This window comes from Balaenoptera musculus, chromosome 2, assembly GCF_009873245.2.
Source record: "Balaenoptera musculus isolate JJ_BM4_2016_0621 chromosome 2, mBalMus1.pri.v3, whole genome shotgun sequence".
Lineage (NCBI taxonomy): Eukaryota > Metazoa > Chordata > Mammalia > Artiodactyla > Balaenopteridae > Balaenoptera > Balaenoptera musculus.
The window spans coordinates 5,229,803-5,244,159 of NC_045786.1; the positions used below are offsets into that span (position 1 = coordinate 5,229,803).

Consider the following 14,357-nt stretch of genomic DNA (forward strand, 5'->3'; position numbering starts at 1 on the left):
CTATGCTATTTAACCTTAATTGATTAAAATATGGTAATGATTAGTACAAGCTAGAATAAAATGCTCAATTGCTATATGTAGGATCTCTCATTATGCTAGCAATTTTATATGCTTCTGCTGAAAATTGGTGTGGATAACAGAGGTTCAGTTGTTCAGTGAAGCTCTCTATAACCCTCACAGGTAAGAACTCAAAAGTCATGTCTTACTAACAGGGCTTCGGTAGTATCATTTGAATCCCCTGTAATACAATATCAGTATTATACAATATTGTGTTATATAATAATAAAATAGCAATATATCTCCCTTTAATAGTGGGCAGTTCCAAAAACAGTATATAAATTATGTGAACAAAGATTTCATCATTAAAAATTCCTGGAACTGTTTTTTCTTTCCCAAAATAGGACTTTATAAATGGTTACCTGTTTTGCAGGAACAAGTTTTTCCTGTGGGACTCAGGGATAGAAATAACCTTTGAGGGTGAAGAGTGCTTTTCATTTTTAATTACTAATTTTTTTTTTTTAATTGAAGGGGAGTGGCAAACTTTGATCAAAAACACATTTTCTGGAAATGTTCCTGTTGCTTTCTCAACTTCTTTTCCAAATATAATGCTGTCTTTATATTCAACATACTTCCTATTACTTTGTTGAATGGATTAATTCAGAAAGCAGTAATTTCATGAAATAAATCATCTATAGCCTGATGCCTATCACTATATGATGAAAAACTTGTAATAACTTGTATAAATACTAGTAAACCTCAATTTCTATCTTTTTAATGACAACTCAGTAAAAGCTAAAGAATTTTTTTACATAATGTTGAATGGCTGTTATTAATATGTCTTTTATTTTTAAGAAAGCTTTTGAGAGTTTGTGTATTTTTACTTAATGCCAGGTACTGATGGAGTTCCCCCAAACTGAATCTGAACATCCACAAAAACATGCGATAGATGCAGAAAAGAAAATTGAAGAAAAGAAAATTGAGCCAAATATATGCTTTGATAGCAGCACACAGTGTTCTGGAAAAGAGGCCATTCTTTTTAAGCTTGAAACTGCAGGAGAAATTGACAGGAAACATCAACAGGACAGTGATCTCTCTGTGCGAATGCTGAGAGATTTTCTAGAAGACGACATTGACATGAATTCATACTTTTTACCACCAAAGTCATTGCTGCGATATGCTCTTTTGTTAGACATTGTTAAGCCCACATCCAGAAGGTCCACATGCTTTACGAAAGGGTAGGTTTTAAAGAGTCTCTATTCATGGCATATCCAAAACAACCAGGTTTTCATAACTATTGTTTCTTTTAGCTCTTCTCAAAACAAGGAGCATTTTATAAAATGTTTCTGCTAGAATGATTTTTTTCACCCTTAATTGCCTGCTTCCATGTTCCAGTAGAATGCACAAGTGAAGATTCCCTCTGGCAGAACATGATGTGCACAACCCACAAAAGTGCTCGTAGAAGACAATGCCATTGTTTGGTGACCTTCATAGGAGCTTAATTACCCGCAGTGGAGACATGGTTTCTATAGATGGTGAATTGCTAATTTTTTAGCACCTTTCTTTTTATGGTACCTCAAAAATTTCTGTCCACTTTCATGATCAATGTACAAGAAGAAATTAAATTTTAGTATCAAGAAATAACATTGAATATCCTGGAGCACATTATAGCATATTTAAATTTTATTTAGTTTTTTGAATTAGTAGTATATTCTTATGGTTCAAAATTCAAAAGGAACCAAGATTGTAAGACTCCCTTCCAATTCTGCCTCTTGTTCATCCGGTTTCCCTCCCTACGTGCAACCGATGATTTCAGTTTACTCTCCAGTCTTCCAGAGGTATTGCATGTGAGGTGTGTTTAAATATACATGTATATTTTCACCCCCTCCTTTAAGTAAATGGTAGCATACTATATTCGTTATTACGTGCCCTTTTTTTCATTGGGCAGTGTTATTTGGATATTATTACCTATGGGTGCTTAAAGAACTTTCCTATGTTCATAGTATAGGTATATCATAATTTCTTTTACTGGTTACCTGTTGATGGACATTTAGGGGACATCCTTTGGATTATTTCTCAAGAGTTAATGTGTTTTTCAACTTTTTTTTTTTAAACCTAGGAAGAAGGGGGGAAATTAGACCCTTCAAGAAAAATTTGTAAAAGATCCATCCCTACCCCTGTTTGTTAATGCCACTGAAGCTCTTTTGATAGGTAGTTGTATGATTTAAAAATTCAAGCCTTCTCTCTCTACCTACTAGCTAGTTGTCTTGCACGAGACAGTATGCCCCTGATATAATCGTACCAGGTTCATCCTGACTTTATCATACTCTGTCCTTGTACTTTCAGGGGAATGGGTTTATTGCTTTCCATTACCTTAAAAGACTTCACTCAGCTGTTGTATATTTCCAAGTCTGCTAGGTTCTGTTTAGGACTCTCATAAAACAGGACTTACCAATTTTGTAATAAAAAACAACTTTGAAATTCTTTTATAATTATAAAAATGGTATAAAAGAAGCCTTATTGTAGAAGTCTATTTTAGTGTAGATAATATAAACACACACACACATGTGATATATAAGAAAACAGCTTTTCTTTGATGGTGACTTTCTCTAATTTCTATTTTAAATTCATTAGGAAAAAATGATAAAATGTCAAACAGCCAGCTTGGCAATGATCTTAGGGAAAGAAATATTACTAATACCTTGCATTTCTGTAGTGTTTGGTATTTTTAATACATTTTTAACAATAGTCTGATTGTTTTATGATAAAGAGTAAAAACATACAGTGTTACAGTAAGAGGCAGATGCATGTTTGGTGGGCCTGAGTTTGTCATGAGACTGGAGAGTACGGTTTTGGGTTCATGAGAAGAAATGATGGTTCAGGCATTATAAGAAAAGAGCAGCAATTTATTTTCACCTACATAACATTTGGTCTAATGTGGCAGGGATGTCAGTATTGAATAGCATTTAGATATAAAGTCATAACAAATGCATACTTTCTGTGCATTAAAATGTGATGAACATTTAAAAAATGACAATTAATAATGTATATGCAGACTAGTATTTGCACAACAAAAACTATGCCAAGTTTAGCGTCTGAGAAGTTTAAACAGACTGATCTCATGTCTTGCACCTGGTAAGTTTTTTAATTACAAAGCATATTTATGTGATATTATTTAGAATATTTCAGAAGGATTGTATTAACAACTATGTAAGATTGATTCATTCAAGAAATATTTAAGAAATTTAGCATTAGCAAATATGTTAGATGCTACAAAATATTTGTGTTAATTTTTTAGTTATGGACGCTACATAGAAGGGACAGGATCTGTGCTGCAGACCACAGAGGATGTGCAGGTACTATGCATGCTGCAGAGCTAAAATGCTGGAAAATTATTTTAAATAAAATTGTCTTTAATACTTACAATTTGAGAATGTTAAAATAAGTTTACACGTTCAACTGGAATGAATATGTGTATATAATAATTATTTACTATAGAATAAATCTTTTCTTCTTCTTGTTGCTAGATATGAGTATATGTACAAAAAGTGTTATATGTTTTTACTTTCTTTTTTTTTCCTTACCCTTTGTTTTTCTTTCTGTTCCGTAAAGAGTAATTTGAAATGCAGAGTCCAGTACTTAATGTTCTCTAAAATTATGCACAAATATCTTAGTATTGGAGCCTTCCTTTGGAGCACATACTATAAAAATGCCTGTTAGGGAAAAAAAAATCTATATTTTAGGAAGGCTTTTTATTAATACTTCAGTTGCTAATTCTTTGTGGTATCATGGTTGAATACAAGCTTGATATATTGCAAGTTTTATATACTTCTGAATCATTTTGAAGTGAAATCACATTATCTTCTTTTATGCTGATTTAAACTCTTATTTACCCTTGCTAAAAACCCTATCAGAGACAGACGAATGTCTGGATTTGAGAAGTCATATTGATTAAATATATTTTATCATTTTAAGAAAATATCTTAATTTGATAAAATTGGTCATAAACAGTAAACATTTTAATGGCTGCTTATTTGCTTTGTAAAATCGACTTATTGGTTGACCAAGTTTTTTGTGTCTTTCACTACATCTCTTTTATGTTATATTGTCATTTATTATTTCTATTCTTATGAGTTAATTTTTGAGGGACCAAAAATGACAGATACACTGAGAGTATCCTGATCTATTCAACATTAAGGTTTTGTTTGTTTTCTGAGTTTATCTGGCCCTTGATGAACCAGTTACACAGTTCATTGCACAGAGACTTTTTACCCTGGGCTGCCATGCGTTACAGAAGACTATACGTCCATCATTTTTAAACTGCCTCACAATAGATGATATTATCTTAACAAGTCTAATTGCACTCTACTTCATTAGTTACTTTGGATGTTTTCCTACAGATTGAGACTATCTACAAATCCCTTACCAATTTGTCACAAGAAGAAAAGATAACAAGATTGTTAATGCTTCAACTTCGATTTTTCACTCCTAAAGAAATAGCAAATCTCCTTGGATTTCCTCCAGAGTTCGGTATGTGGGATACATGCAGACCCCAGCTTTCACTGATTAAAGGTCTCAAAATTCATTAGGGACTCGTGCATAGTTTATGAATAAACCCTTGCCCAGACGGATGTGAGAGCGCTTCCTTTCCTGATTGTGCCATCTTTGACATTTTCCTTCCCTCCTGTGTCTGCTTTCTTCATAACCTGCCCTAGTCCATTCCCTTCAGACTCAGCTCCCCTTCTCCTTTTACTCCAGTGATGGTTCCAGGTGCTTTGCAGGAACAGAAGGGCCAAGTCAGCAATTCCTCACTTCTCCCTACAGATGGTTCTTAATAGCATCTCTTTCTCAAATTTATTTTTTTGCTTCTAGGAGTACTATTCAAATAACCTCACACTAGATCTTATGAAAGAATGCCTAGAATTGTCTTTTTTTTAATGAAGAAATTAACAGGCAATTGAGTTTATTTTTGTGTGGTGGGTAGGTATGTATTTGTACTTCTTCTCCTCGGAGATGCACTCTTATCAATTATATACCTTTCCTTCCCTGCAAGGTTTAAGTGGAGAAAAGAAAAAGTGGGCAGGTGGTCTAGAAAGGAGCTTTCCTAATGGAAAGTAAGGGTGACTCAGGGGCACAGATGCCAGAATTGACACGAAATTAGGGAATCTGAAGATGGACTCTCACGAAGAAAAATGAAGATACGGTTGCCAAGGGAGAGAGACAAGTAGTGGAGGAAAGCCAGGGATTGTTGCTATTAGGAGACTGGACACAGGGCCTTTGCTCCTTAGAGCACCCCGCCCCTCCCCGATCCCGCTTCCTGGGCGCTGGTGCTCTTGCCCTGTGGATGCCATCGGTCTCCTGGGCTGCGGTGGGTGTGTTCCGAGTACCTGGCTCATGGGAAGGGAGAGAGACAGACCTCCCTCACGTGCTTCCAGGGCTGCACAAGGAGGAAATGTGCTTTTGATAACTGATTGGGAGCTTGAATGCAGAAAAGCCAAACTTCGCTAAATCTAATGTTGTTGTAATATTAATACAGTCCTATTCTTGAAGAACATCATGGGTTAAATAGACCATGTTTTAAAATCTAAATAATGGATTTACAGTTGAGGTTTGGAAAGCATCTTTTTGTACATTGGGAGCAAATTACCAACAGAATTTGACTGCCCTCTTGGTAATTGATTCTCCAAGCATAGTCACAGCAACCAGGTTTATTTTGTACTCTCTGCCTTTTTCTTGGAGATCTCATTCAGTTTGAAACATCCCGGGGAGTGTTTTTTAAGAAATCGTAGACTTTCCGTGTCTTAGTTTATGTCACAAAGTGAGTGAGAACATCAATAAAACAAAGAACTGAGAATTGGACTCAGGAATTTAATTCCCAGTCTACTGTCCTGGTTACTTTTTTTTTTTTTTTTTTTTTTCATTTTTTAGGATGAGCAATCAAAGGTACTTTCTGTACTACTACAGAGAGAAAAGAGATTTACCGTCTAATAGCAACTAATTTCTAAGTTTTATTTGAGTGCTTATTTTTTCAAGCAGTAGCGATCACTTTGGTAATAATGAAATTTAGCACAGACCCCAGAGTCAGACTGACCGAGTGTGAATCCTAGCCCTGCTGAAGCCACTCTCTGCCGTAGTTTATGCATCTGTAAAATGGGGATAATTATAGCACCAACTTCATAGGGCTGTTGTAACAGTTAAGTGAGTTAACGTATGTCACATGCTTACAACCTATCTGACACATAATATAAAATTTGTGCTTTTATATTTTAAATGATAGATGTTATAGCCTTTACTTCATAAATATTTTTTCTCAGTATTTAAAAATATCTAAGGGGTAAAATAGGATTTTTCGAAGTTCTCTGAAAATATATGTATAATACATGCGAGAAAGCCTTTTTAATTGCTTTACCTTATTTTAAAATATGTGATATATATGTATAGTCAGTGCCCTGTTGTCACCACTGAGCAGCACTGTGACAGAACAGTCCTTCACGTGTGCCTCTGACATCACTGACCCTGGGTCCAATATGGGCATTCTTTGAGTTGCTTGTCCACCGGCCGTGATGGATTTGCATTGACTCTCCCGCACATTTTGCCCTCGTTCTCTTTGTGGCCAGTGGCATGCATTCATGAGACAGCAGGCTTTGGAAGAGACAGACACTAACCGACACTTACTGAATAAAAGCTGCTCTCTTGACCTTGTTAATTCTAGGTTTCTTTGCTTTTGAGGATTATTATTTTTAATGTACCTAAGTTTTTAAAAAGTCACCTTTTAACTTTACAAAATTATGTAATTCTTTCCACAAGTGGGTTTAGATTTTAATATCTATGTATAAAATACACACATGCATATGTATATATGTGTATATATGTATGTGTGTATATATGTATAATTTTTACAGATCTGACTTGTTTGTTTTCAGACATTTCTTCCCCTCTGATATAATCTTGATATCTCAAGACAGCATCCTAGGGGTAGTCTAAAAGTTTGTTTGTAGGTATTTCTGCCTCTGGCTACTTTGAAGTAAATAATTTGAGATGACTAGTGTGCTTGCCTAAGACATATTATCTTTATAATAGCAATTTTATGATCATGCTCAATTGCAAATATAGTTTTATTATGGTAATCACTGTTATTTTATTGCAGTAAGTATAATGTCTAGCGTTGATGAAGCAACTTTATCAGGTTTTGAAATTTTGCTATTTTTAATGCTCTTTAATTTATTTCCTTTATTACCTGATTTGCTTTTCCTTTATTTAATTGCTATGCCAAAGGATTCTGAATGTGAAATTCTGGTATTGTAACTAAGATTCTGGCATCCGCTCTTATGCATGGACAGTCTTTTACGGTGGTATGTGCAAGGTTTTGTTCCAGCAAATGTAGTATCTGTGGGCCATTTTGTTTTGCAAAAGAATGTAGCAAATTGAACTTCAGTATGAGAATGTCAATTTGTGGAAGCAGAATGTAAAAAAGCAACTCTGAGGGACTTGTATCCAGAATATATAAAGAACTCTTATAACTCAACAAGAAAAAGAAAAATAATCCAATTTAAAAGTGGGCAAAGGATTTCAATAGACATTTCTCCAAAGAAAATAGATAAATGACCAATAAGCACATGAAAAGATGTTCAACATTATTGGATATTAGGGAAAGGTAAATCAAAACCACAGTAAGATACCACTTCACAAAAAGACAGACGATAACAGTGTTAACAAATTGTGGAGAAATCAGATCCCTTGTACACTGTTGGTGGGAAGATAAAATGGTGCAGCTGCCTTAGAAAGCATTCTGGCATTTTCTCAAATGTTAGACACAGAGTTACTGTATGACCCCACAGTTTCACCCCTAGGTGTATATCCAAGAGAACTGAAAAAAGCTTCACACATACACACATACGTACATGTTCATAACATCAATGTTTATAATAATCAAGAAGTAGGGAAAAAACCCAGATGTCTATTAATGAATGAATGAATAAATAAAATGTGGTATATCCATAAGATAGAATATTATTCAGACAGAGAGAGGAATGAACTATTGATACATGTTATAACATGAATGAGCCTTTTTTCCCCTCAGATCAGATAATTTTTACTGATGTGCTTGATGTTTGAGTTACACTATATTTTATAGTCGTATTATACAACGTACATAATATTGTTAATACATAATGTTATTGTAAGGACTAAGATATTAAACATAGAATACTTTGCTTTTAAAAAATATTCCAAAATCAACATGAATGAACCTTGAAAGCACTACGTGAAAGCAGCTGGAGACAAAAGACAACATATTGTATGGTTCCATTTGTATGAAGCGTTCAGAATAGGCAATCTCTAGAACAGAAAGTAGATCAGTAGTTGAGGGGCAGGGAGGGGACATGGAGAGTGACTGCTAATGGGTGCCAGCATTCTTTTTTTAAAAAATTTGTATTGAAGTATATAATTAACATATAACATTGTATTAGTTTCAGATGTACAGCATTACAACATAATGATTCAACATTTGTATACATTGCAAAATGATCACCCACCACAATAAATCTAGTTAATATCCATTACCATACATCGTTACAAAATTTTTTTTTCTTATGATGAGGACTTTTAAGATCTCTCCTAGCAATTTTCAGATATGCAGTACAGTATTACTAACTATAGTCACCATGCTCTACATTATATATCCCCAGGACTTATTTATTTTTATAACTGGAAGTTTGTACATTTTGACCCATTTCACCCATTTTTCCCCCACCCATGCAACCACCAATCTGTTTTCTGTATCTATGACCTTGTTTTTTTTAATTTGTTTGTTTGCTTGCTTTGGTTTTTAGATTCCACATATAAGTGAGATCATACAGTATTTGTCTCTCTGACTTCGCTTGGTATAATGCCCTCAAGGTCCATTTCATTCTTTTTTATGGCTGGGTAGTATTCCATGGTGTGTGTATGTGTGTGTGTATTTTCTTTTTTCATTTACCCATCGATGGGCACTTAGGTTGTTTCCATATCTTGTCTGTTGTAAATAATGCTGCAATGAACATGGGGGTGCACGTATCTTTTCTAATTAGTATTTTTGTTTTCATTGGATAAATACCCAGGGTGGAATTGGTGGATTATATGATTGTTCTATTTTTAATTTTTTGAGGAACCTCCATACTGTTTTCCATAGTGGCTGCACCAATTTAAATTCTCACCATCAGTGCCTAAGAGTTCCCTTTTCTCCATGTTCCTTCCAGCTCTTGTTATTTCTTGTCTTTTGGATAATAGCCATTATAACAGATGTGAAGTAATATCTCATTGTGGTTTTGATTTGCATTTCCCTGATGATTAGTGATGTTGAACATCTTTTCATGTGCCTATTGGCCATCTGTATGTCTTCTTTGGAAAAATTTTTATTCAAGTCCTCTGCCCATTTTTTAATCTGATTATTTATTGTTTTGCTGTTGAATTTTATGACTTCATTATATAATTTGGGTACTAAACCCTTACCAGATATATGATTTGCAAATATTTTCTCCTGTTCAGTAGATTGCCTTTTCAGTTTGCTCATTATTTCCTTTTCTGTGCAGAAGTTTTTTAGTTTGATGTAGTCTCAGTTGTTTATTTTTGCTTTTGTTGCCTTTGCTTTTACAGTCAGATCCAAAAAACCATGGACAAGACTGATGTCAAGGAATTTACCACCTATGTTTTCTTCTAGGATTTTTATGGTTTCAGGTCTTACGTTCAGGTGTTTAATCCATTTGGAGTTAATTTTTGTGTATGGTGTAAAATAGTGGTACAGTTTCATTGTTTTGCATGTATCTGTCCAATTTTCCCAACACCATTTATTTAAGAGACTTTACTTTCCCCATTGTATATTCTCAGCTCCCTGTCATAAATTAATTAACCACATATGTGTGGGTTTATTTCTGGGCTGTCTATTCTGTTCCTTTGATTTCTGTGTATTTTTATGCTAATGTCATACTGTTTTGATTACTTTAGCTTTGTAATGTAGTCTGAAGTCAGGGAGCATCGTGATGCCTCCAGCTTGGTTATTCTCCCTCAAGATTGCTTTGGCTACTTGGGATCTTTTGTGATTCCATAGGAATTTTAGGATGTGGTTTCTATTTCTGTGGAAAATGCCATTGGAATTTTGATAGGGATTGCATTAAATCTGTAGGTTGCTTTGAATAATATAGACATTTTAACAATATTAATTCTTCCAGTTCATGAGCATGGAGTACCTTTATTTGTGTCTTCAATTTTTTTCATCAATGGTTAAATTTATTCCTCGGTATTTTATTCTTTTTGATGCGACTGTAAATGGGATTGTTGTCTTATTTTCTCTTTCTGATAGTTTGTTGTTAATGTACAGAAATCAGCAGATTTCTATATATTGATTTTGTATACTGCAACTTAATTCATTTATTCTAACCATGTTTTGATGAAGTCTTTAGGGTTTTCTATGTATAATATCATGTAATTTGCAGGTGGTGATAGTTCTACTTCTTCCTTTCCAATTTAGATTCCTTTTATTTCTTTTTCTTGCCTAATTGTTCTGGCTAGGACTTCTAATACCATGTTGAATGAAAGTGGCAAGAGTGGGTATCTTTGTCTCGTTCCTGATCTTAGAGGAAAATTTTTAGCTTTCATTATTGAGTATGATGTTAGCTGTGGGCCAGCTTTCTTTCTGAGATGATGAAACTGTTCTGACATTAAATAGTGGGGATGTATGCAAAACTCTGCAACTATACTAAAAACCACTGAATTGTACCCTTTAAAGAGGTGCATTTTAGGGAATTCCCCAGTGGTCCAACGGTTAGGACTCCTTGCTCTCACTGTCGAGGGCCCAGGTTCAATCCCTGGTTGGGGAACTAAGATCCCACAAGCCATGCGGCATAGTCATAAATGAAAGAATGAATGAATGGATAAATAAATAAATAAATAAATAAATAAAGTCTCCCTTTAAAAAAAAATCTGCATTTTACAGTATGTGAATTCTGTCTCCTGAAGGCTGTTATTAAATAACTGAAATAATGGTATCCACTGCTTTTCCTAAACTGTCCTAGTGCTCACATTTCTATTAGTTCCGTGGATGTTATGTGTGTACGTGTGTGTACTGAGCAAATATGATATGTGATATGATAATACCACATTGTGTAAGCAATGAAATGTTATATAATATTTTTGGCTCCAAATCCTCATTTGTTAATTGAACTTCATGGAGACCTTAGGGACTTATTTATGTAAATAACCATGGTGCTTTTACTAAAGAATACATCCTTTTATCTCTGCAAGTTAATATTGCAAGTGATTGTATTATAAATTGTTACCTTTCTTTTCTAGGATTTCCTGAGAAGATAACAGTCAAACAGCGTTATCGTCTACTTGGAAATAGTCTCAATGTGCAAGTAGTAGCTCAACTAATCAAAATCCTATGTGAATAATTTTTAAGTAACTCTGAAAGATGGTGGCAGTATTCCATTATATCCAGATAATAATTCTGAAATTCTTTTTTGAATTAATATTGACAAAATTCAACTAAATTATCTTATTCTCTCGTTAATAAGAATTTGGATTTATCAGGAAAATGCCATTTTGTTTCTTTAAATTTATATTACTGTGTTTTGTAAGGTGAAAATTATTGTTATGCTTTAGGAGAATATCTTTTTATATGAAATTGTTAAATATATATGTAAAATATTACCTTTATAATATTATGGTATAGACAAATTTAGGAACATTAGAATTTTAATATCTACATGAATATTTTGTAAAGTGTCATAACAGGCGTACTATATGAACTTGAGAAACTGTATATTGTGTATGTTAATTAAAGAAGTTGCTTTATGAATCTATCATTTTACTTTTTTTAAATAATTCTTCCTATTTCTAAAATGATGATTCTAATTCTACCCTGTTTAAAATATTGAATGTTTTACTTAATTTCAATTTTTTAAACATTCCTTTATTTTATCTAAACAAATGTATATAATATTTTAGACCAAATTATCATCATTTACCTTATACAACAGTCTGAAGAAAATGTCAGAAATAATAATCCTAATTCTTGACTACCTCTACATCGGTATGCCATAGAAAGTGTACGTGCACATTATCTAATTATCTTTAATTCTACTTCCTTCTGAAAGACAAAACTCACTGTCCCTTTTTCATTTATACATACCTACCTGTAGTTTGCTATTTTCAGAGCTTGCTTTTGTCTTCCTTTTCAGCTTCTTGTTGTAAGTTGAATTTGCCATCATGTTCTAAGGAATGTAGCACAGCGTTAAGATTTTAGGGAGGGAACTCTGCCCTCTGACCCCATTCTACATACCTATTCTGTGAATTAACTTTTATAACTTTAACTTTCTCTGACTCTCCCTCTCCATAGACTTCTCGGAATTAGGACTCTAATCAGACTAAATCTTGCATCATAAATCCTGTGGTTTTGATTTTGGTGATAAAATCAAGTGACAAATAGAAGAGAAATGAAAAGAAATAAGATGAGAAATTCTGTCACAAAATTTTAATTCATATTTTTATTCTTAAAAAACAATCATCCTGATATGGAAAAATTGGAACCCTATGCATTACTGATGGGAATGTAAAATAGTGCAGGCTCTGTAGAAGATAGATGATAATCCCTTTAAAAAAATTAAACACAGAATTACCATATGATAAAGCAATTCCACTTCTAGGTATATACCCAAAAGAATTGAAAAGAGGGACTAAGATATTTGTATACCAATGTTCATTGCAGCATTATTGACGATATTCAGCTGTAAAAAGGAAGGAAATTCTGACATGTTACAACATGGATGAACCTTGAAGACATTATATTCAGTGAAATAAACCAGACACAAAAGGACAAAGTCTGTATAATTCCATTTATATGAGGTATGTACAAGAGTCAAATTCATAGAGATAGAAAGTAGACTAGTGGTTACCAGGGCTCAGGAGACCAGGGAAATGGGGGTTCATGTTTAATGGGTGTAGAGTCTCTGGGGGAGGTGTGAAAGTTCTGGAGGTGGATAATGGTGATGGTTGCACAACAGTGTGAATGTACTTAATGGCACTGAATTGCATGCTTGAAAATTGTTTAAATGGCAAATTTTATGTTATGTGCATTTTATCACAATTAAAAAAAAAATCATTCCCCACCACCATTTTTTCAGAAGAACTCATAGATAAATATGGGAATAGGGAAGCTGTAGACAAATGCATATATGTATCAACTGTCACTGTCTACATTTTGTGTATGTGTTTAAAGATAAACCTTAGTACAAGTCTCGTAAATGATAGTATACGGCTATCTGAAATCACTTTGGCACACTTTCTCTGTTTTCCTCATTGATGAAAAGATTCTTACCGATAAGAAGGTTCAGAGTTTTACTGTGATTATGCTGTAATTATAGTGTCCTGTGCCCCACTGCGCAATGATACAGCAAAATATGTTGAGTTACAGCGCACCAGGCAGAAACACATGAAGGCTCTGTGGCGACATGTGCGTACAAACTAGGAGATAAAATATAGATTTGTGAAAAATTTTAAATTATTGAAGTACATCCATGGGCAGATTGTGATTCCTGCCCTTAATTAATTATATATAATAGCAAGCACAAAATTCACACATTAATGAAGATATATTTACCAGAGTATCACTTAATTAGCATATATACACATCTTGGAAATTCTGATATTTGGACTTACTGTAAGCTTATTCAACATTTTGGAAAATATAGGCTCTCCTTTTAAAGAAACAATAATTAAATCTTTGCCATTTCTAACAGGAAACTGATTTTTTGTTCTTCCCTTTGCATCATTTGTGCTCTTTTATTTACTTCTTTATTTAATTTTTTAAAAAAATTTATTTATTTTATTTATTTATTTTTGGCTGCGTGCGGGCTTTCTCTAGTTGCATCGAGCGGGGGCTACTCTTCGTTGAGGTGCACGGGCTTCTTATTGCAGTGGCTTCTCTCGTTGCAGAGCACGGGCTCTAGGCGCGCGGGCTTCAGTAGTTGTGGCACGCGGGCTCAGTAGTTGTGGCTCGCGGGCTCTAGAGCGCAGGCTCAGTAGTTGTGGCGCACGGGCTTAGTTGCTCCGTGGCATGTGGGATCTTCCCGGACCAGGGCTCAAACCCGTGTCCCCTGCATTGGCAGGCGGATTCTTAACCACCACGCCACCAGGGAAGACCCCACTTGTGCTCTTTTAAATGGTTTGCCAAATAATCATAAATTATTTATTACCCTGCCTCATATTTTTAATAAGTTTTCCATACCTAAATATAATGCATGAGATAAATCAATATAAACAGAATGAATCATATTGGAAAATGATTTTGAAGAGGAGTTATGTAGTCATAGGAGAAAGAGCCAGTG

At 34.2% G+C, this 14,357-nt stretch overlaps 1 protein-coding gene across 7 annotated transcripts in view; it reads left to right on the forward strand.

Moving 5' to 3' along the window:
• TRDMT1 (tRNA aspartic acid methyltransferase 1) overlaps positions 1–11,826 on the forward strand; it is a 61,486-nt gene extending 49,660 nt beyond the window's left edge. For all 7 annotated transcript variants that reach the window (XM_036843991.1, XM_036843989.1, XM_036843990.1 and 4 more), the window contains 4 exons: positions 892–1,235; positions 3,296–3,353; positions 4,398–4,527; positions 11,323–11,826. In XM_036843991.1, the coding sequence (XP_036699886.1) occupies positions 892–1,235; positions 3,296–3,353; positions 4,398–4,527; positions 11,323–11,423 (633 nt within the window). In that variant the 3' untranslated portion in view covers positions 11,424–11,826. The remainder of the gene's footprint in view (positions 1–891; positions 1,236–3,295; positions 3,354–4,397; positions 4,528–11,322) is intronic.
• The last annotated feature ends 2,531 nt before the right edge of the window (positions 11,827–14,357 follow it).